The 24391-nt window shown below is 40.9% G+C and overlaps 1 protein-coding gene across 3 annotated transcripts in view; it reads right to left on the reverse strand.

The window, feature by feature from the left end:
- TGH (SWAP (Suppressor-of-White-APricot)/surp domain-containing protein) overlaps positions 1-24391 on the reverse strand; it is a 64868-nt gene that overhangs the window by 24653 nt on the left and 15824 nt on the right. For all 3 annotated transcript variants that reach the window (XM_010267038.3, XM_010267039.3, XM_088903351.1), the window contains one exon: positions 21929-22077. In XM_010267038.3, coding sequence (XP_010265340.1) covers positions 21929-22077 — 149 coding nt within the window. The remainder of the gene's footprint in view (positions 1-21928; positions 22078-24391) is intronic.

Genomic DNA, 24391 nt, shown 5'->3' on the forward strand with positions numbered 1-24391 from the left:
AACCAGTGTATTACCCTTATATGGATCACTTCCAACATATTTTCCAACCCTCTCTCATTTTCTAAGAAAATCCTTGAATTCCTTTCTTCCCATATTGTCCAGCAAACAGCAGCTCTCACACACCTCCACATGATCCATGATCTTTTTGTTGGGTAGTTAACAGAGGAAGAGGTAAGCAAGCTTTGCACATTCATTGGGGGAGTCCACCTGCACCCAAACAAAGAAGCAAACCATTCCCAAATATTTTTTACCAAAACACAGGATATTAGTAAGTGGTAACCGGACTCACCATCAACTCTACAGAGAATACACCAGTGTGGAGATAAACAACTATTGGGTCTTTTTCTTTGAAGTAAGTCACATGTGTTAATTTTTTCCAGAAAAGCTTCCCAACCCTCAAAGGTATAGGTTGACACCACACATCCTTGACAGGGAATGACAAGCCAATAGGACTTTCCAGATGCAACAAGGCTTTAAAGAAGGAGGCACAAGTAAAGGATCCAGAAGGAGACAAGGTCTAGATCCTACTATCCGTTTTTGTCGGCTCCAAGAAAACCCCATCAAGAATGGACAGGAGATTAGAGGTACAATTCAGTTCTGTGTCCCTGAGGGCTCTTCTCAATCCCAAGTTCCACCCAAACCCAAAATTTGAATTTGAGGGAACAAGGAAAGTGGCAATTGGTTCATTTTTGAAGGTGGAGTTTGCAAAAAGGGCCGGAAATTGGTCTTTCAACGGAAGATCCCCAATCCACACATGTTCCCAAAACTTAATTGAGTTACCCAAGTGCAAGTCATACCTGATCCAAGGAGAGAATAGAGGCAAAATAGCATGGATTGATTTCCATGGTGATGCTCTTGTTGCCATAGCCATAACCCTAGAGTCCCATCCATTCTCTGCAAGCCCGTGAATACTGCCAATTATCTTAGCCCACAACTTTTCATTTTCCAGTGAGAATCTCCACAGCCATTTCCCTAGTAGAGCCAAGTTCCTCTTCCTAATATTCCCAATCCCTGAGCCTCCCTCCTACTTACTTCTACACACCACCTCCCACCTAACTCTATGATCCTTTTTCTCCTCCCCAGGCTCCCACAAGAAATCTCTCATCAACTTTTCCAACTTGTCAGCCACCCCTGCAGGCACCTTAAAAACTGAAAGGTAATAAACGGGCAGGTTAGCTAAGGTAGCCCTGATTAGGGTGATTCTTCCTCCTAGAGATAAATAATTCTTCTTCCAAGATGCAAGTCTCTTTTCAAACCTCTCCATAGCCGGAGTCCAAAAACTTCATTTCTGAGGATTATCTCCAAGAGGAAGACCGAGGTAAGTTAGAGGCCAATCCGACACTTCACATTCCAAAATGTTTGCACATGCAAAGATCTCACTTTCCCCCATATTCACACCCACCACACAACTTTTATCAAAGTTAACTTTTAGATTTGACATTTGCTCAAAAAGTTGTATAATGTGTTTCAAATTCCTAATCCAAGTCATGTCCCCTACCCTCATAGAAAAGAATCGTATCATCTGCAAACTGCAAGTGTGTGAGTGGTATATTCTCCCTGCCTACCCTCCACCCTTTGATTAAGCTCCTAGAGTCTGCCCTAGAGATCAATCTCCCCAAGACTTTAGCAACCAAGGTGAACAAGAAAGGAGAAAGGGGGTCTCCTTATCTTATTCCCCTCAATGCCGGGAAGAAGTCCACCACCGTTCCATTCACCAAAATAGAGTAATGGCAAGTCCTAATACACCCTAGCACCCACCTGCACCATCTATCCCCAAACCCAAAATTGATCATCACCTCCAACAAAAAGGACCAATCTACCAAGTCATAGGCTTTTTCCAAATCTAACTTACAAACCACACCCTTTTTCCTTGATTTCTTGAAGTCGTCCACACTCTCATTTGCTATAAGTATTTGATCAGTTATCTGCCTACCTCACACAAAAGCTCATTGGTTATTTGACACAGTGGTAGTGAGTACCTGTCTAATTCTAATAGACAAGACCTTCGCAATGATCTTATACAAGCTATTAACTAAACTGATTAGTCTGTAGTCCCTTGGGTGTGTTGCTTCTCTCTTCTTGGGAACCAAAGCAATGAAAGTAGAATTCAACCCCAGATTGATCTCTCCTCTTCTGTGAAACTCATCAAAGACCATCATTAGCTCCTCTTTCAAAATCTCCCAATAGTCTTGATAGAATGCCATCGTAAAACCATCTGGGCCTAGTGATTTTGATCTATGCATAGAGAATATTGCCTCTTTGACTTCCTCCATTTCAAACTTTCTCTCCAACCACTCCCTATCCCTTCTACTTAGATTTGGCCACTCCACACCCTATTACTTAAAGGCTTCCTATAGATAGATTTAAAATGGTTTGCAAAGGCCCTAGCAATCTCACCATGATTAGAAATGATTGTCCCCTCCACTTCCAAGCTTGAGATGAGATTTTTTCTTCTTCTCCCACTTGCCATAGCATGAAAAAATTTGGTATTCCTATCCCCCTCCTTTAACCATTTACACCTTGACTTTTGCTTCCAACTAATTTCCTCCTTGAGCAATTCATCCTCCAATTGTTTTCGCAATTTCCACCTTTGTTCTTTGTCCTCCCTTCCTTCACATCCAGATCTTCCAGTTGTGCAATCATAGCTTGCTTCCTTTCTTCTAGCCTCCCAAATTCAAGCTTATTCCATTCCTTAATTTTGCCCTTCAAAAATTGTAACTTCTACGGACCTCATCCCATACCATTCTACTGAGGGGTCACTTTCTAACCACCACTCCTTGATTTTATTAATGAAATCTGGGTGGTGTAACCACATATTTTCAAATCTGAACGGGGCAGGCCCTATATTTCCCAATTCTTCATCTCCAATCATAATAGGCCAATGATCTGAGGTTACCCTAGGAAGTGTCCTCGAGGTCAAATTACCCCAATGTTCCTCCCAATCTACTGAGAGGAGAAATCTATCCAGCCTAGAACAAATGGGATTAACTTGTAGATTGGACCATGTGAAGTTACTATGCACCATAGGAATCTCTTTAAGTTCAAACATCTCCACAAACTGGTTAAACTTCCTCATGCTTGTAGTCACCCTCTGGCTAGGATTATTTGTTTCTTCTGAAAACTTGACTATATTAGAATCACCTCCTATACACCAAGGTCCTTCCCACAAACCCCTTATATCCCCCAAATATTCCCACAGAACCCTCCTCTCTCTATAATCATTAGGCCCGTAACATTTGTTAAAACCCACTCAAATCCATCCTCCACCTGCCTAAACTTCAAAGATACTGAAAATTGGCCTATCAACTCTTCCAATCCTATGCAGACCTCAATCTTCCAAAGTGTAATTATACCCCCCCTGTAGACCCCCAAGAAGGAGCAGTAACCCAACTGATACCCCTAGCTCCCCAAATACTCCTGGCCCATCTAGCATCAAATTCTGATCTCTTAGACTCCTGTAACATAACTATATATGGTTTTATCTTTTTAATCACCTCTTTAATTACTGCTCTTTTCCTAGCACTTCCCAACCCTCTAACAATGCAACTAACAATTTTCATTCTGCTTTCTTGTTTTCCTCCACCAAACCCAATAGGTCATCACTTAACCCCCTTCCTTCTTTCCCCTTTGACACCCAAAAGCTTGTCCCCCCCCAGCATCCCTTATCAGTCTTTCGGCCTCACTCAGTTTCCTCTTCCTCACCTTACCTTCCTCCTTTTGCAAGAAAATCTTCAGATCATTTGGATTTTTCAAGCTACACCCCAGGTTCCTCACAAAAGCTGCCACGGAATCCTCACTATTCCCCTCCCCCACACTTAACTTATTGGGACTTCCTTTCCTACGTATTCCCTCACCACTTCCTACACCCTTGTTCTCATTTTCTACACCTAGCCCATCTGCCATCTCCTTCTGTAAGTTATTTTCCTCAAATTCATCCACTAGCCTCTTTAACATTTCCCAGATTCTTATATTTCTCTCTATTGCCTCCTCCCTTTCACCTTTTTCAATGTCATCTCCACTTCTACCGCTTTCTTTTCTTCCTTCTTCTTCAACACGGGCTCCGTCCTCTGGAATGGGAAGGGAATCTGGCACAACAGACAAAGAGCAGTCATTAGTAACAAAAATCGAATTGACACAAATACCTGAGTTTTGCTGGTTCTGGGGGGAACTGCAATGACTGGTAACAATGTATGTTATTCCCTGTTTTGGAGTGTGAATGTTATCTATTTCCTCAGCTTGATTCTGAATGGGCAGCCGGAGTCCACACCCTATTGTTTACCCCTTACTGACATACTTCTATTTTGTTGCTAGGAATCATTAGAAACTTCCTTACATATAGACTACCTTGGAATCTAGTTTGGCAATGGTTCTTCTGGTTGAGAGCAAAGGTTTCCACCCCCAAAGATTTATCTGTGCTCAGTTGCGTCAGCCTCCTCTTCTCTATCAGGTCGAGTCGTTACACCATCAATAATGTCGTTTTCTACTTCTTCTGTAAAAAATCGTTCCAGGTCTAGATTGGCTACAATCTCTTCCACCTACAACTCCCTTTCCGCTACACTACCAAGACTGGAGGAAACTTCATAGTCATCTTCCCCTTCAACCTCCTCCAAATTGCAAGCTACCCAACCTTCATCCACTAAGTCCCTCTCCGCCACATTTGCTCGTGCATACCTAGGGTTTGGGCAGTCTGAATAAGAGTGACCATCAAAGTCCGAAGCCACGTCTGTGCGAGGTACCCATTGTAGGAAACCCCTTGAAGATAGACAGAAGCTGCTGTCTATAGTCGCGAGTTGCTTCCCCTGACCCACGTGATCAATTAAAACATCACGTGGGTCGGTCTTCACACCACTGGTTAAACCGCATCTACCCCCGATCGGTTCAGAGCAGGCAGTTCTCATATTATAATTACTCGACCCACTCCCCCTCTTGGCCACATCAGCTTAGGAAACCCGACCCTCTTTTGTTCCTAATAATTCAAAATTTGTTGAATTTTTTTCCTTTAATTAGCTTACTTGTGCCTTGGTTTTCCTTGGCCGACTTTACAGCTTCCCCAAATAAATCTCCTTGCTCGCCAATAACTCTCACCACCGGTTGCATGCCACGTGTATACCAGCCTGCCACCTTAGCATCTTCAACCTTTGTTCTTCTTCCCCAAAGAGTCGCTTCCACTTCCGAAATCAGAGGAAACCGCATCCATCAGTTGATGTGTTAGCTGATGGAAACCGCATCCATCAGCTAACACATCAACTGATTTGGGCAGCAACTCCGGTTTCACCCCTGCAATTTTAACCTCAGCAGCGTATAAATCCTGAAAGTTAAACTCCTCCATGGCTCCTCCCAACAACTTCACTATTTTCTCCAGGTTCGACACATTCCATAGATGAAACGGAAGACCTAACAACTTGAGTATGAAACTTCCAGGGTTGAGTTCCATTTCATTACAGAGTGGCTTCCAATTCTGAAGCTGGAGCAGACCCTCTTCAGAATCCAACGTAGTGAGATCTCACTGCTCATCACCTACGTCAAGGATTGCCTTCCTTTCAGAAAAGGGCTTCAATGCAACATTGGATTGAGTCCCTACGTTACCACCATTCTCCTCACCCAGGTATTCTTCTCCGCCTCCATCAAAAGCCTTTTCACCCCTATCGAACTAGCAAAAGCTTCTCCGCAATTGGAAGGACTCTGCTTTGTGTTTCCTTGCTCCTCATCATCTGTCACCTTCTTGGATCGAAAGTTTGTGCTCTTTGGACTCCTTTGTATTCACGTCTTGTGTCTCGTTTAGATAATCTTGTAATTTATCTGCAACAGCCAGCCACCCCTGTGGCTCCTTCCCTTCCGAAAAACAAACCATCTGTCTCCTATTGTCAAAAAATTCTATGACAACAATGAACCATCCTCTCTCATTTCTTCTCAGCTCAACTACAAATCTTTTCCTGTGCACTCCTATGGAGTTCCTCCAGCCTTCTTTTCTGATAGAGTAAGTCACTCCATCAATAAAGCCTTTCAACCACAACACCACTTCGTCTATTAGGAGAACTGTCGCCCTCTTTTCTTCTCTGAGTTTCAGTAGGTTCCTGCCTCCAGCCCTTTCAAGATCGAACAAGAATCTCTTCGACTCAACTTTCAGCTCCTTTTTCCACCGGTTTACCTTCTAGAACCCTCCCGCGCTTCGAGTTCTCTCCATCTTTTGCAGTAGTCTGAACGGCTCTTGGTTTCTTCCTCGCCCTAGAAGCACCTTTTGCTAAAGGGAAAATTTGGCAGGCTATAAATGATTTAGTTGAAGACAAGACTCCGGGGCCAAATGGTTTCCAAATTGAATTTTACAAAAAATGCTAGCCTTTCCTTAAACAAGAGGTGCTAGTAGTGTTTTCAGAATTTCAGACATCAGCTGAAGTGGCGGGTGCAATAAAGGCCACCTTTGTGACCCACACTCCAAAGAAAAATGGAGTAGAGGACCTGAAAGATTACAGGCCGATAAGCTTGGTAAGCAGCATCTACAAGTTGATCGCAAAAGTAATAGCCAACAGATTGAGGTACACCCTAACTCCATTAATATCTCCCTCTCAATACGCCTTTGTGGATGGAAGGCAGATCCTACATGGGGCACCAATCGCAAAACGAATGTATAGATGCAAGAATTAAATCTGGTATTCCAGTAGTAGTCTGCACGCTGAATTTAGAGAAGGCATACACAACCATGTCCATTGAGACTTCGTGCAGTATATTTTGAGAAGAATGGATTATGGTTTAAAATGGAGATCTTGGATCAGAAGCTGTATGGAAGCGGCTAAAATCCCAATTATGGTGAATGGTCGACCTAGAGGTTTCTTCCCAGTGAAGAGAGGACTGCGTCAAGGGGACCCCTTGTCCCCCTTTCTTTTTATCATGATAGTGGAAGCCCTAAGTAGAATGGTGGAAAGGGCAGAGTCACGGGGTCATTTGGAGGGATTCACAGTCTCAGAGTAGTAGTCCGATCACACTCTTACAATTTGCAGATGACTCCTTAATATTCTCGAGGGCCAGCTGTAGAGATTTGCTATTCCTGAGATGCCTCCTTATATGTTTTGAAGCAGTATCTGGGCTAAAAGTCAACCTGCAAAAAACAACCATCATTCCGGTAGGTGAAGTCTCTCAAATTGACGAGTTAGCTACAGTCTTGGGCTGTGGTATAGCTTAGGTGCCATCAAAATTTGTAGGGCTTCCCTTGGGAGCTCATTGCATAGCAAAAGAGATATGGGATCCAGTCATTGAAAGAATTAAGCAAAAATTGGCTGGTTGGAAAAAGGTTTACCTGTCCAAAGGAGGAAGAATCACACTGATCAGAAGTGTACTATCAAGCATGTCTATGTATGTTATGTCTTTGTATAAAGCCCCAGCATCAGTAGCTAAGTGCATTGAAAAACTCAAAAGAGATTTCCTGCGGGATGATTCTGAAGAGAAGAAGTTCCATTTGGTGACCTGGTCAGAGGTATGTAAGTCCGAGCAGAGAGGTGGTTTAGGCATCAAACCTAATCCCAAACAAATACAGCCCTGCTCTCCAAATGGCTTTGGAGATATGCTACAGAAAGGGATCACCTCTGGAAGATTGTAGTCACGAACAAATATGGGGAAGATTCATTGGGATATAAATCTTGAAGCTCTAATGAACCGTATGGCACAAGTGTTTGGAGAGGCATCATGCAGAATAGAGATGTTTTCTTTAAACATATCTCTTTTGAACCTGGGTCAGGTGAAAGGATTAAATTTTGGAAGGACGGTTGGTGCTGCACCAACCCCCTTCATATGGAGTTCCCCTCTATTTTTGAGTTGGCAGCCAACAAAGAAGCAAGGGTGAGAGACTATCTTCAATATTCCAATGAGCATCCAATCTGGGTACCGAGACTTAGAAGGGAGGTTTAGAGAAGATGGGCCGAATGGTCCATAGGTTGTTTATTCTTTCTTGTTATTTATGTTTTTCTATAATGGGCCTTATTCTGGGCCCATCCTGTCTATATTAAGTTCTTTGTAAATTCTTGCCCAACTAAGGGCCTCCTTGTAATTATTCAAATATATCTTAATAAAATAGTGTTAGGGTGCTGAGAGAGAGATGGTTCGAAACTCTCATTCTCAAACCCTCATTGCCGAACTCTCAGCTCTCCTCTCTTCAGTTTTCTTCATAGTATCAGAGCATAACCGAACTTCAATATTTTAGGGCTGGAAGCTTAGGCTCGTATTGCCTGATTCTTGGAGGTCATTGGAAGTGCCCAAGCCTAGAATCTCTTGGAGAAGTGGTTCAGTGGCTAGGAAGAATCAGAGAAAAAAAAAAGGGAAGGGGAACAGCTCGGTTCTGTTTGAAGCTCGAACTGTAAGTTGTGCTCAGTTTTCTGGTTTTGTATTACTTTCGACTGTGTTTGGACTGTTGAAGTGTCCGAAAATCTCTGGTTGTTCTGTATTACTCTCGGCTGTGTTTGGACTGTTGAAGTGTCCGAAAACTCTGGTTGTTCTGTACTACCTTCGGCTGCCATTGAATCTGGTTTAACCCAGAAATTTCTGGGCTGTTTTTTTTTCACTCCTTCTTGGACTGTCAAAACTGCCGAAACATCCTTGTAACAAGGCTGTGGATTGTTACTTATTTTTGGCTGTTTTTGGGGGTTGTACGAACTGTTCTTGAGGCTTTTTTTTTCTTTTTTGACAGTGGGGTTGTCTCTATTGCCCACACTGTGTTTGTAAAAAGGGCTATTTCAGCAATACCAAGTGGTATTTACCTTGAAGTCCAGATTTGAAAAGGTACTTCGGCTGAGTGCCTAGAAGTTTTTGTTGCCTTCTTGTGGTCGGCTGAACTCAGTGTGTTGCCTTCTTGTTGTCGGCTGAACTCTGTTATTGCTTGTCCTCATTCAGTTTACTTGTAAAAGTCATCTGAAATCATATTTGGAGTGTTTACATGATGTACTCCTCAGAGTTTGAAAACAAAAGTGGTGCTGAATATGGACTGGTTCAGGGGACTCCAAGTGATTCCTTATTGACTGTGACCACAGTTAAACTAGATGGAACTAATTATCTGGCATGGTCACAATCAGTAAAGATTCATGTATGTAGTAGAGGAAAGTGGGGGTTCATTTCCGGGAGTAAGAAGGCTCCCCCAGAAGATGATCCATCCTACGAGAAGTATGCAAGAAAACTACACTGTCATTGGGTGGCTTGTGAACTCAATGCAGCCACAAATCAGCCAACACTACCTATGGATGAATTCAGCAAAAGAAATTTGGAACAGTGTTGCAGAAACCTATTCCCAAAAACTCAATGTGGCCCGGGCATATAAATTGAGAAGTGATGTAAAGAATTTAAGGCAAGGGGAGAAACCTCTTGCTGTATATTTCTCAACCCAGAAGTCCCTATGGCAAGAGATTGACCTAATAGAAGTTGTAACTTGGGACACCACCAATGATGCAGGGACCTACAGAAAATTGGTTGAAAGGAACAGGGTATTTGAGTTCTTAACTGGACTAAACCCAGAATATGATATCACAAAACAGAATATTCTTTCCAAGGAGTGTGTCTCTTTGTCACAAGCTTATGCATTGGTGAGTAGTGAAGAAAGCAGAAGGGTTGTCCAGGTTCAAGGGGTTGATATTAATGATCACTTTGCCAATATGGGGATTAAACTTAAAGGGAATGCTGGAACTTTTGGTGGCACAGGAAAGAAAGAAGTTATATGTGAGTACTGCAAGAAGCCGAAGCACACCAAAGACAAGTGCCGGAAATTACATCCTAATCTTGTTCCCAGTCGGTTTTAGAAAAAACATGATAGTAAAAGATCAGGAAGTGCAAATGTAGCTGTCGGGCCAGATAGTGAAGAGATGTCTGCTTCTGCACAGTTGGCAGCCATGAGAGCAGAATATGAAAAGTTTGGGAAGATGATCAGTCAGCTGAGTGATGTGACCTTTCCTTCCAACCTTTCAGGAAATTCTACTGCTTCAGCATTTGCTCATTCAGGTATAAGGGCTTCTGCCAATCATGCTACCACTTCAGGTAATCTCAAGATCCCTTGGATTATTGACTCAGGTGCTTCTGACCATATGGCCAATCTGTCTACCTTGTTTGTTTCATGACTTGCTTCCTGGACGTGATAAAATCACCTTAGCTGATGGTTCACTTGCCCCTATCTCTGGTAAGGGAACCATCAAGGCTACGGATTCCTTGTTCCTACCTTCTGCCCTCCATGTACCTAAACTAAATACAAATCTGTTGTCTGTGAGTAGTTTAACCAAGTCACTAAACTGTTGTGTAACATTTTTTCCTTCCTACTGTGTTTTTCAAGATCTGGAGTCTCAGAAGGTGATTGGGAGTGGCCATGAGGCGAACAGAATATACCTACTTGATACTCCGGGACAATGCACTGATCATCTTGGGAATGTTGCTCTCGGATCAGTCTCTTCAGAGTCTGTTAGTCGGATTATGTTGTGTCATCGTCGTTTTGGTCATCTGTCTTTTTCTGCCTTGAGTCATCTATTCCCTGAACTGTTTAAGAGAATTAGTTTGTCCAGTCTTCATTGTGAGTCTTGTGAATTGTCAAAGCATTGTAGAAACAATTATCCTTTGAGCAATAAAAGATCTTCTTTTCCTTTTAATATTGTGCATTCTGATGTGTGGAGACCTTACCGCTTACCCTCCATGGGTGGCTACAAATATTTTATCCTGTTTATTGATGACTTTTCTCAGTTCACTTGGATATTCTTGATGAAATCCCGTGATGAAGTTCCAAGACTTGTAAAACAATTCCATGAATTTGTTCTAACCCAATTTGATACCAGGATTAAAATCTTCAGATCTGACAATGCAAAAGAATACTTTGAGAAAAACCTATTCTGCTATCTCTCTGACATGGGGGTTATTCATCAAAGCTCATGTGCTAGGACCCCAAAATAGAATGGGGTTGCTGAGAGGAAAAATAGGCATATTGTTGAAGTTGCAAGAAGTATCTTATTTGCCTCACATGTTCCTACCAAGTTTTGGGGTGATGTTGTTCTTACTGCTACCTACCTTATAAACAGTATGCCATCCAGGGGGTTTAAGTCTCCCTTCAATCTTCTTCATCCGGACAAGGACCTTTTTCCTGTTCCTATTCGTGTCTTTGGCTGCACCTGTTATGTACATGTTCCAAGTGTCCAAAGGCATAAATTTGAACCCAAAGCTCAAAAGTGTATCTTCCTTGGTTATTCCCCCACACAGAAGGGTTATTGTTGTTTTGATCCAAAGTCGGGCAATCGGTATGTCTCAATGGATGTCACCTTTGATGAGCTTTCCCCCTTTTATGGTTCCTCTCCGGATGGACATTGTCCACAGGGGGAGGATTTGTCATAGGTGTTTGCTCTTCCTCTTCCTGTCCCTATTGAGTCTCTTGATGTGTCTGATTCTCCTTCAAATGTATCAAGGGTGGATCAGTCGTTCCATTCTCCTTGTCCCAGTACTCTACCTCCTCGTCCTATCCTCAATCCCAAGGTGTATCAAAGGCAAAGATCCAGAAATGTGCAGGTTGTTTCTCCTACAACACGAGCCTCATACACTCCCAGTCACATAAGAGACAACAGGTACTGTTTCAGCACCTTTGGATTCATCCTTCCCTGACCTTGATATTCCCATTGCTGTTAGGAAAGGAAAACGGAAGTGCACTGCACACTGCATTTCCAAGCACCTTTCTTACAGTTTGCTTTCACCTTCATACTTTGCCTATCTCTCTTCTGTTGCTTCTCATCCTATTCCCAGGTCTATGTCAGAAGCTCTTAAGATTCCAGAATGGAGGGATGCTATGAAATCTGAAATCAATCTTCAGTTTTCTTTAGGAGGTAAACGATTGGGAGTTAGACTCCCTAAAGGGCCTACTGAATGTAGTGGACAAATCCAAGGTGAATCCTTTGGAGATGAACAAAATCAGATGGAATAAAGAAAAGTCTGGTATTTTTACTGTGAAATCGATGTTGTCTTCCTTAATGTCAACGGAAGAACCAAATCCCCCTTGGACCTGGCTGTGGAAAACCTCTATACCACGAAAAGCTCAGTTTTTCATGTGGGTTGCTCTAAAAGAAAAAATCCTTACCATGGATGTCTTGGATAAAAAGGGAATGACCTTGGTGAACCGCTGCTGTCTGTGCGAGGAAGATGAGGAAATTGTGAATCATCTGCTAATTTTCTACAGCTTCTTACAGAATATGGGTCCATGTTTTAAACTTGTTTGATCTGAGTTGGGTTACACCTCAGAATCTGAATTCTTTGTTGGCTCATTGGCGAAATCAGTGCTTTGTGAAATGGGTATCTATCAACAACCTCTTTAAGGGTTGTAGCTTTAAGTTTTTTGTAGACATTGGAGCTCGTTGTTATGGGATGAAAATTTAGGTTTGTAAGTGATAGATTTTTGGCTATCATTTGTATTGGCTGCCTAAGGAAATCTCTCCCTCAGCAATATATTTCTATCTTTTTTTTATCAGTAAAGGTGATTTTATTAAGAAAATGATATTAGAATTAGTACAGAAATTGAGTAGCCTCGGCTACCCCATTATCCTTTAAAATTCCACCTAAGGTTTTGCTTTACATCCTTACAACTGAGCCCAAAAACAATGTTCCCTATTAGCCCCTTGCTTCGCTAGCTGGTCCGCAAAACCATTTGCTGCTCTTGGAGTCCACTGAAATAATAACTGCATGTCCTTGGTAATGTGATTAAGTTTCTTGATCTCATTTCTGAATGCCCATGGAGTCTTTCCATTCTGCTTTAGCCAGCTTATAATTACTTTGAAGTCGCCTTATACAACCAACTTTCTCACACCTATTTCCATGGTTTTTTGTATTCCAAAGACCACTGCTTTTAGTTCAGCTGTAATGGAGTCTCCCCATCCAATAGGGCCCGAATACAGCCCCACTACTTTCCCCATGTCATCTCTTATGACCCCACCAATTCCAGCCACACCAAGGTTGCCAAAGCTGCTCCCATCAAAGTTTAATTTGAGGAATCCAGATTCAGGAGGTAAACAGAAACACTATATTTTGGGCTGTTTTGTAACTGCTTCATGGTCAGGATGTACCTTGGGTAGTTGGGAGTTAAGATTCTTTAGCCCCTTCCTTTGTAATTCTGATTCTCTCAATCATTAATAAAATAAAATTTCATTGTTATTGATCAAAAAAAAAAAAAAAAAGAATCCAGATTCAGGAGGATCCCAGCTTCTTAACACCTTTTTTGCTGATGTCGAGGATGCTACAGTCCTCCAGTTCCTGATTATATCATCCATAGTAAAGTCTGAGAATAAACCCAAAGATTTTACCCATGAGATCACTTTTATCATAATCCCTATCAGTAATTCCTTACACCTTTTCTTTCCTTCAAAAAATTCTCTGATTTCTTTCCTCCCATAACATCCAAAGTACTGCTGACCGTGTGCATCTCCACAGAGTTCTTCCTCTTCTTTTTGGCCACGTGGAGGCGTCAAACAGTCTTCCCAAGCTCACCGGGGTATCCCACCTGCACCCAAAGAGAGAAAAAGACCAATTCCATATGCTGCTAGCTACAGGACAGGAAACAAAAATATGATAAGCAGTTTCACCATTTGATTCACACAAGCAGCCCCAATTAGGTGAAAGGCACCAACCGGGCCTCTTCCTCTGCATCAGATCACAGGTGTTAATTGCACCATGGTAAACCTCCCAACAGAAAGCACCCACTTTAGGGGGAATAGGGCGACACCAGACTTCTCGGACTGGGAATTGTACCCTGATGTGGACGCGTATTGGGAGCAGCAGCAGCAATGATCTGGTGTTCTCATCCTATCCAATTCGGCAGCAACAGTCTTATCCATTCAGCAGATTAGATTAGACTATCTTGTTATTCTTATCTTATCTTATTAAGTTAGTAGATTAGATTATCTTATCTTATTAGATTAGGATTAAGAGAGACTTATCTTATTAGATTAGGATTAAGAGAGACTTATCTTATCTTATCAGTCTTATCTTATCAAGATAGAGTTGGAGGTCTCCCTATTCAGCAAGGAGTCTCCCTAAGAGCAGGACTCTTGTAATCTCCTATTTAAGGAGCCACTATTATTGAATAAAGGCATCCAAAATTTCAGTCAAGAGAAGAGTTAAGGAGAGTTAGGGTGATCTCTTGGACAAATCACCCCTTAGGTCACCACGATAGGGTCTGCACGCAAAGGGAGGGGCAAGGGGAAGCTAGAGGTTCTCCCCGTGGACCGACCCGTGACGAGATCCTACGCCCAGGCCCATAACATACCCCTGGTTGATTAGAGGTCAAGGTTTTGATTAGAGGTCAAGGTTGATTAGGAGCCCAGAGTCTAGTATCTTGCTTAGCAGGATTAATAAATACCCCGTCAAGCAGCTGAATAATAGAAGACACCAAATCTAGCTCTGAATCTTGCACATCTCTGTGGAGACCCAGATTCCAAGCAAAACCAGGCTGAAGGAGAAGGGGACAGAAAATCAGCAACCGGTGTGCCCTTAAGGCAGGACAGGGCATAAATTGATGGGAATAAGGTCTTTAAAGAAGAGCCACCCACCCATACATCTTCCCAAAATTTAACTTTGTTACCTGAGTTGAGGTCAAACCTGACATGATTGAGGAGCAATGGAGGAGTTTGTGAATCGCTTTCCAAGGTGAAGCATTGGAAACCCTGTTAGACACTCCAGCATTCCAACCATTCTCTGAGAGCCCATGAATACTAGTCGCAATCTTGTGCCACAACCTGTCTGTTTCTTGTGGGTACCTCCATAACCACTTTCCTAGTAGAGCCTCGTTCCTTTCCTTCAATCTTCCTAACCCCAATCCTCCAAATTCTTTTCTCCTAGATACTAGATCCCATCTTACTAAATGATCTTTCTTCTTCTCGTCTGGTTCCCACAAAAAATCCCTGATTATTCTCTCTAATTTCTTTCCCACAGCTTGAGGCATGCTGAACACCGAGAGGTAGTAAACTGGAAGGTTTGCTAGGGTAGACTTAATGAGAGTAATCCTACCCCCCAAAGATATATAATTCCTCTTCCACACAGCGAGTTTCGTTTCAAACCTTTCCACAATTGGATTCCAAAAATCTATACTTCTAGGATTTGCACCAAGGGGGAGGCCTAAATACTTGAGTGGCCAATCACTTCTTAAACATCCTAGCTCCTCAGCCCACAAATTAACATCCTAGCTCCTCAGCCAATCACTTTTTCAAAGAGTTTCACCAACATCCTTACGTTTCTTGCTCCTAACTCATCTCCAATCTCACAAAAAATAATGATGTCATCCGCGAATTGTAGAAGAGTTACAACCACCCTCTCCCTCCCTACTTTCCAACCCTTTAAAAAACCAACCTCCTCTACCTTCGAGATCAATCTGCTAAAAACCTCAGCTAATATGGTGAAAAGGAAAGGGGATAAAGGGTTCCCTTGTCGCACTTCTCTTAGGGCACCAAAGAAATCCTTGACTGCACCATTTACCAGCATTGAGAAGTGAGAAGATTGTAGGCATCCTTTAATGCATTTACACCATCTTGCTCCAAAACCACACTTCTTTAATGCCTTAATTAAGAACTCCCAGTCCACCAAGTCATAGACTTTCTCTAGATCCAGCTTACACACAATGCCCTTCCTTCCAGCTTTCTTGAAATCCTCCACATATTCATTGGCAATGAGTATTTGATCTGATATTTGTCTATCTTGGATGAAAGCCTCTTAACTGAAGGGAGAGGACTTTTGCAAGGATTTTGTACTGACTTTTTCAATATATTTCTATCTTATTATTATTATTATATTTCATCATTTCTCAAAAAAAAAGTGAGAGAAAGAAATCTGAAATTTCGTTGGCTTTTTTTTTATAGATAACAAAAACTTTTATTAAGAGGAACAAAAGAGAGAAAGATACAACAGGAAGGGAGGGGTAAAATCTCTTAACCCTCCCTAAAAGTAGAAATCAGATTACAACAATGCCCAAAAGAGATTAGCTCTTCCCACCCCTTGTTTGGCCAAAGAGTCTACCAGAGAATTAGTACTCCTCTTGGACCACTGAAACTGAATTTCCATGTTTTTGAGTTAGCTGGTTTTTTTTCTCATTTAAGAACTTCCACAGACTGAAATCTTCCTTCTGCAGCCAACTAACAGCCAGCCTAGAGTCACCTTCCACCAGCAGTTTTCTAATATTCAGCTGCTGGGCTCTTTTGATCCCTTCCAAAACTGCCAAAATTTCAGCTCTCAGAGAATCCCCCCAACCTATAGGGCCCAAAAACATGGCAATAATTCGACCTTCTTCATCCCTGAACGTTCTACCAATACCTGAAGGGCCTGGGTTTCCTTTAGTGCTGCCATCAAAGTTCAATTTAGTGAACCCCATAGTTGGAGGATTCCAAGCTGGAACAGGGGAAGTATTCAAGGGAGCAGACCAAGCCACTTCTTTCCAATTTCTAATGATATCTCCTGCTGAATAACCTTCAAGGAGCTTCATAGTCTTGACCCAATGAACCACCCTAACAGAGATTAATTCAATGATGCCTTCCTTGTTTCTTTCTTTTTCATGGAAGGTTCTTTGATTTCTTTTCTCCCACACTGTCCAGCATACAGCTGTTCTAGCACATCTCCACAAAATTTTACCTCTCTTTTTTAAACCCCTCACAGAAGTAGAGTTAAACAAGCTCTGCACATTTGGAGGGGAGGGCCACCTACAACCAAAAAGAGAGAAAAACTAACACCAGATTTCTGAAACAAAAGGGCAGGATACTAACAAGTGATAGCAGCTCTCACCATTCTCCTTACATAGGATGCACCAGTGCGGGGATAAACACCAATTAGGCCTTTTCTTTTCAAGTCACAAGTGTTACACTTTTCTAGGACAGCTTCCTAGCAGAAAGCACCTACTCTGGGAGGAATTGGTCTACCCCAAACTTCCAAGACTGGGAAAGGGTATCCAAGGGACAGAGGGATTGGGTTAATTCTTTGAAAAAAGAACAATAGAAGATACCTGAAGAAGGAACCCAAATCCTACTATCCAGTCTAGAGGGGTCAAACAAATGAGCTATACAATTGCTTTTTAGTTTTTCCTGGCTGTGATGGATCAGCTTTTGTTATAAGGGGATACATGATCCAACTTCTTACTAGGTTGGCCCTGGGCTAATAAATAATTGGGGAGAAGAGAAAGTTGAAAAGCACCCAAATGTTAAAAAAGCAATCACCGATTCACCGGAAATGGTCAATCAAACAACAAGATTCCCATTTCCTCAACTGTATAATTCATGTAAAAATGTGTTGTCTTGTAACTTTGAAGATCAACTTAAAATTCCTTTTTGTAACCATTGCCTTGATTGCAGATAAAAATTACTGTCATTTGAATCAATTAATACTCTGAATTTTAGTTCTACCCTGCTCTAATTGTCTCTGTTCTTCATACAAATCAGTTCGAGAGCCTCTATGGGTGCCGCTACTTTCTCCCTGATGGATTGGTGAGGACCACCATGATACAATTGTTAACAAGGTGGTAGTTGTTCGTGGGTACGAACAAGCCTGCTCACTACATGGACGACTAAAGGAAGGAGGAGAGAACAAAGCCTCTGTTCTCTTTGTTGGTGGAACATGAAAACAGTCAACAAATGGTAAAATGGGGATTTTAAATTTTAAAGAGGACAATTGATGTTTCATGAGAATAATTCCTAAAGATTTAACAGTAGAGGGTATTTTTAAGTCCAGTGGGGTCAGCCTACAAGGTATATTTAAGTCAGATTGAAAAACTTGGGGTATGTTTAAGTCAATTTCTGAAAACCCAAGGTATGTTTAAGTCTTTTACCCTAAAATTAAAATCAAGAGGGAACAGACAAGTCACTGTTTTTTAATAATTGTAAAATGGGGATAAACCCAATACAGTGAATGGCTGCACATGCATTGAGAATACACAAAATATCAGAAGATGTAATAATTACGAAAAGAGGACATCAGTTGTGAAATTGGAAGATTTTGCCGAAGAGGAGATTTTTGTTTGCATATATGTGTATGGTTTCATCAATTTAAGAGGATTTTCCTTCTAAAATTCTTATGTTTGTCTCCATTCAGATGGTCAAAAAAAAGTCATAGGTAGCATGCATCACACTAGCTTACATAAAGTAGGGAAATACAATATACTATTTAAGGAAAAAAGAAAGGAGGGAAATACAATAAAGAAGTACAAGAAAGAGTAAACCCCACAACTATCTTGCTATAGCCTCCACAATAAAATACATGTGGACACAAGATGTCTTGTCCCACCCCCTTTCTAGTTCACTAGAACTTAACATCCTTGACACTCCTCTCCTTGTTCACTCATACGCATCAAGAGAAAAGAATACATGGACAGTTTCAGAGCTAATTGATTGTATGTGGTGAAAAGACAAACTTATATGGATATATCACCTTAATTAGGTCCACATACCTATTTGGGACTCCTTCCTTTTCCAAAACCCAACATATTACCTCTCTAGAGACTCTTCTTTTTCTTTTTCTTTTTTTTTTTGTGAAGATCAATAAAAAAGAAAATTTATTAAGAAAAGAGGGAAAAATACAAATAGGTGATAAGATAAAAGATATCACTTCTCTAGAGACTCTATCATAAGCTTTCTCTAGATAATGAAAACCATACGAAGATCTCTCTTTGTCTCTGAACTTTTCTTTCAACTGTCTTAAAGTAAGATGGCTTTGGCTTCCAAGGCTGAACTCCCTGGCATAAAGCCAAATTGGTTTTCTGAAATATTTGTTTCATGTCATAACCTTTACTCAATTACTATCTCCCAAAGTTTTCATAGTGTCGACACATGTCCACAATTCCTTTTTTGAGTTTTCCAAGCTGGACTTGTGGGACGTGTTAGATTCCGTCTCCCGTGTCTGAGTCCATGCAACACTTAAAATCTTGACCTACAAGAAAGCCTATGGGCCTTCTCTGGCTTACCCACATGTTTGTGAAGCCCATTCTGGTAATCCGCTTAGAGACTAGAGATAAAATATACAAGACAAGCCCATTCTGATGAAGATGCTGCCTGATCTAGAGAAACCACTCTCAGAGGAAGAAATCAGGGAGGCTATCTTTCTAATGGAGGGGGATAAAGCGCAGGCCCAGATGGCTTCACATTGAAATTCTATAAAACTGGGCTGGCACTTTATCAAGCAGGATCTTTTGAAGGTTTTTTGAAGAGTTCCACTAAAGGACTGCTTTGGAAAGGTGTCTCAACTCAACCTTTATCACCTTGGTTCCAAAAAAGCAAGGGGCCTTGGAGTTGAAAGAATACAAACCCATCAGTCTCTCAGGAAGTGTGTATAAAATTCTTGCAAAAGTTTTAGCTTCAAGGCTGAAAAGAGTGATGGGCCAGATCATCTCTCCCTCCAAGTTGCCTTTGTAGAAGGGAGACAGATTCTTAATGGGGCCCTTATAGCTAACAAATTGATTGATTCACGGAAAAGGTAAGGCAGAGAAGGGCTGATACTCAAGGTGGATTTAGAAAAGGCTTTTGATCATGTTAGCTGGAATTTCCTGGACTATATGCTGTTTAGAATGAACATTAGCTCCAAATGGAGAAATTGGATCAACGTTTGTGTTACCACTCCCACATTCTCTGTTCTCTTCAATGGTGTCTCCTGTGGAAGATTCAAAAGCTCAAGGGTTTAAGGCAAGGAGATCCTTCGTCTCCCTTCCTATTCAATATAATAATGGAAGCTTTGAGTAAGATCACCTGCAGGGCAACAGCTGGTGGCCTCATTCATGGGTTTAAAGTTAGGGAGAGCATTGAACAGATCTCCCTGCTTCAATTCACTGATGACACCATCTTCTTTTGTGATTCCTCAACTGATGAGCTGATTTATTTGGGCATCCTTAGATGGTTCAAAGCTGTCCCACGCCTTAAAATCAACCTTTCAAAGAGCGAATTAATGAAGACAGAGGAAGGTAATCCTGACTCCCAGCTGGCTAGTATTTTGGGCTGCAAAACTGGGAACTTGCCCACCACCTACCTTGGCCTTCCCCTGGGAGCCAAAAGCAGTTCCTAGAGGATCTGGGATCTGGTTATTGATAGATTTGACAAGAAACTGTCAATGTGGAAATCTAAGTGCTTATCAAAAGGTGGTAAACTTACTTTGATTCAGAGTGTTTTGTCTTCAGTCTTCACTCCCAATTTATTACATGTCTTTATTTCAAATCCCTGCAACTGTTGCAAAACACTTAGAGAAGAAAATGTGGGTTTTTTATGGGCTAGCTGGAGGAACTTCAAATTTAATTTGGTGAGTTGGAAAACAGTATGCCAATCAAGGAAAGTTGGTGACCTAGGCATCAGAAATATTAAAACTGTTAAACAAGGCCCTTCTTGGCAAATGGTGTTGGAGATTCAGCGAAGAGAGAAGCAACATCTAGAGAAGAATCATCGTTGATAAGTATGGACTCACAAATCGGGGTTGGGACTTGAGCCCTGGCCTACCCCCAAGGGGCTGTGCCCTGTGGAGTAATATTGTCTCATTCTTCCTGTTTTCTATAAGGACATTCGATTCAAGTTGGCAATGGTAATCATATCAAGTTCTGGCTTGACAAATAGTGTGGGGACCTTGCTTTGTGTGAAAGGTTCCCCTCTCTCTTTGATATTGCACAAGATAAAGATGTTGTGGTTGAAGACTGCTTTGACTCAGTGAATGGTGAGATAATTTGGGGTCCTACATAATTTAAGAAAAAAGGAAAGTGAATACATCAGCCCATGCACAATGAGAGCCTGTACATTGGGAATATACAAAAAGACCTGAGAAATTGGATAAAAAAAGGTCCAGCTTGCAAAAAAAAAACAGAGAGAGAGAGATAAAAGCTGGACACCATTTTTTTTTTATCAATAACAGAAACTTTTATTAATAAAGGAGTAAAAGCTGGAGACCATTGAAGGCCCTTTGTACACTTAACCAAGAACACAGGAAGCCTATAATTTTGTTCTTGACTGAAGCTACATCAGTACATTTATTGTCAAAAATCCAGCAGTTCCTTTCCTTCCAAAGAGCCCACAAGATAGCAGCTTGAAAAATCCTCCAAAGCAGCTTGCCCCTTGCATTCAAACCCTTGAGAGTCCACCCTTGAAGAAGCTGAAGGACTGATGCAGGCAGGCCACTATCTTCATCCTTTCTTGGTGAGATGATCCCAAAGTGGGTTAGATAATCTAATTGTACTGTTTTCCTTCTTTCAGTTCCTCTCCTGTTCCTTCTCATTTTTTCCATTTTTATGCAAGATTTTCATCATTGGTGGGATTTCATTTTCATGCGCATAACTGCTCTTTCACCTTTTTTTTCTATTTCATTGATGTCTTATCAACAGTTCCTGTACTCTTGTTTATTTTAATAAAAGTTTTCTTTTACTATCAAAAAAATGTGCACAAAGCAAGAAGACCATTAATTCCACCTGCAAGTTTGAAGTGTCCCTTGACTCAAAGACTGCCTAATCAACTGGGCTTTCTAATATGATGTCAAATTGACCAAGGATCAAGCACCAACCATACACCTAATAATCAACTTAAAATCCACCTGCCTCCACTCTCTTTACACCCTAACCATACATGAGTCTAAAAGCATAGAGAGGGATCAAGATCTCACCCCAAATCCATCTTGGTAACATATAGAGAATGTTCTATTCCTACCATTGTGGATGGACTCCAAAGTGACAGGCAACTGAAGAGGCACATTGAAAATGCATAGCAACTATGAGTACAATAAGATATCAGGTTGTGTGTGGGGAAAGAATTGTTTTACAGACCCTAAAAGGAGCAAAGAAACAGATAAATTATCTTAACATAATACCAAGCAACATGATATGTTTATTTGGAAAAGAATGTCAGAAGTATTTCGTAGTTTCACATTCAAAACTTAACCTATAGAAGTATTGAGAAATTAAGAAGAATAAAAGTTTATTTTAATTCATAAAGCTGAAAAGAACACTCACAGGTGTGCTTTGAGAAGAATATATGTTATCATTAGGCTGCTCAATAGTAGTTTCATGGTCACGGATTACAGGCTCAGACTGATCACTTGATGTTTTTGCATCATCAGAAGAAAAGGCAAGAAATGCTTTTCTAGCCTCCCTTCGTACATCTGAAAACACAAAGATTTTGAATAGGTATGATGTATTGAACTCTGAAACCAGTTTCATTAACAGGGAGAGCATCATAAAAAAATGGTAAATATGAACCAGAAGTTGATTGATGCATATGTCAACTTCCAGAATAATTATGTTAAAATGATTCTTTTGTAACATGCAGCATGCACAAGCAGTGTGCCCTTTCTGATGTTCCCTAATCTTTACAGAAATTAGAAAATTTCAGCCCATCAAAATACAATAAAATGGAAGTCCAGAAACTATATAGGGCACCTCATCGGTTCACCTTTCTGATTACTTCATTCTCCATACCCCTTTCTTCTGGGATTCTATAGTTTCTTTCCTTTCAAACACACCACCATAAGGCAAAAAGTGTAACAATCAATAACATACAAGATACAACCATGTTTACTAAACCCCTTCACCAGCCAAGATTCAATCATTCAAGACAAACTTCTTGGGATTACCCATTTTGGGGTTAATAGTTACATTTTACTAGTTCAGGGTTAAAAGTTTGAGACATTAAAGTCTTGACACAATTGTTTTAGCCCTAAAACCACAAAATGAATTCCCTCAAGCTTTAAGCCATATTCTTTTCTTTAATGTCCCATTAATCCAATATTGTTTTTTCAGCCCTAGAACTAAACTAGTTTCTTATTTAATTTTCACATGTTTATTTATTTATTTATATATATTTTTTATAAGCAACAAATAAATTTCTTGTTTATTTAAGTAGAAATGTGCAAAAATTCTCTTCTGATATAAAATATGTGAAAGAGAGAAAGAAAGAAACCAAAGAGAAGGTTTATGCAGAGAAGAGAAGAGGAAAAAAATTGAAGAAAATGGGGAGCAATCAAAAAAATTAGGTCTGCCTGCCCCTTTCATTAGCTTATATACTTGTAAATAAAACTGAATACAAAGACAAGTATGCCCTTAGTAAGTCTGCTACTTGTAAAAACTAAGTAAAAACTCTTAGTTTAAACATAAACTAATGGGCCTTGGACCCAATAACTCTCTCCAATCCGGCCCTCACTGCAGCTGCTGCAACAAACTCTAGAGAAGTTGTAGTAAGTGGTCCTGATAAATCACCAATGTGAATATGACTACCATATTCACATTTCCCTTCTTGTTTTCGAGCCGGCTCGGGTCTGGTCGTGTTAGGCAGAGATAAAGAAGTTTCCCAGCCAACCTTTGATACATAGCCCTGTCCTCAAGAGGTTCTCCACCTTCTGCACTTATTTTATGGTTCAACTCAATGGGTGTGTCAACAAGCTTTACTCCTAACTTTCCAGTTTCTTCCAATAAGTCAAGGACATACTTTCTTTGAGAGATGAAGATGCCATGCTTAGATCGAACCACCTCAATTCTTAAGAAATAGCGCAGTTCTCCCAAGTCTTTTACTTCAAATTCTTTGTGAAGATTCTACTTAAGAGCATCTATCTCATTAATATCACTTCCAGTCACCACAATATCATCCGCATAGACAGCAAGTAAGGTCAAAAAAAAGTCTGTCTTCTTAAAGAAGAGAGTGTGATCTGATTGAGCCTGCATGTAGCCGAACTTTTCTAATGCCAATCTAAACCTGTCAAACCAAGCTCTCGGAGACTGTTTCAGCCCATACAAAACCTTCTTTAGTCGACAAACTTTCTTTCCTGCTTCTGTATTGTAAAAAACGGGAGGTAACTCTATACACCTCCTCTTGCAAATTTCCATTTAGAAAAGCATTCTTGACGTCCATCTGAAAAAGTGGCCAAGAGAAGTTCGCAGCCATAGATAGTAGGACTCTAATTGTGTTCATCTTTGCAACTGGTGCAAAGGTCTCCATATAGTCTATGCCACAAGTTTGTGTGAAGCCCTTTGTAACCAATCTGGCCTTGTATCTCTCTACAGAGCCATCAACATTATATTTTATTGTAAACACCCATCTGCATCCAATAGGTTTCTTCCTCTCAGACTGGTCAACTAGTTCCCAAGTGTTGTTCTTAATAAGTGCATCCATCTCTATTTGCATTGCTTCCTTCCATTCAGGTATCAGAAGAGCCTCTTGCACTGTTCTGGGTATAGGAATGGTAGCAATAGATGCCAAAAATGATCCGTAGGATTCTGAGAGACGACCATAAGAGAGAAACTGGGAGATACAATGAGCAATGGATGAAGTACAACCATGCTTCCCTTTATGAATTGCAATTGGGAGATCAAGGTCATCTGAAGGAAGGGACTGAGGCTCAACAGTGTTAGGTGAAGTACCTGCAACAGTGAGCTCAACAATGGGTGTAATGCCTAGATCTGAAGTTGTAGGAGGTGTTGGGA

This window comes from Nelumbo nucifera, chromosome 4 (genome assembly GCF_055504915.1).
Source record: "Nelumbo nucifera cultivar China Antique chromosome 4, China Antique-T2T, whole genome shotgun sequence".
In the NCBI taxonomy this organism is placed as follows: domain Eukaryota; kingdom Viridiplantae; phylum Streptophyta; class Magnoliopsida; order Proteales; family Nelumbonaceae; genus Nelumbo; species Nelumbo nucifera.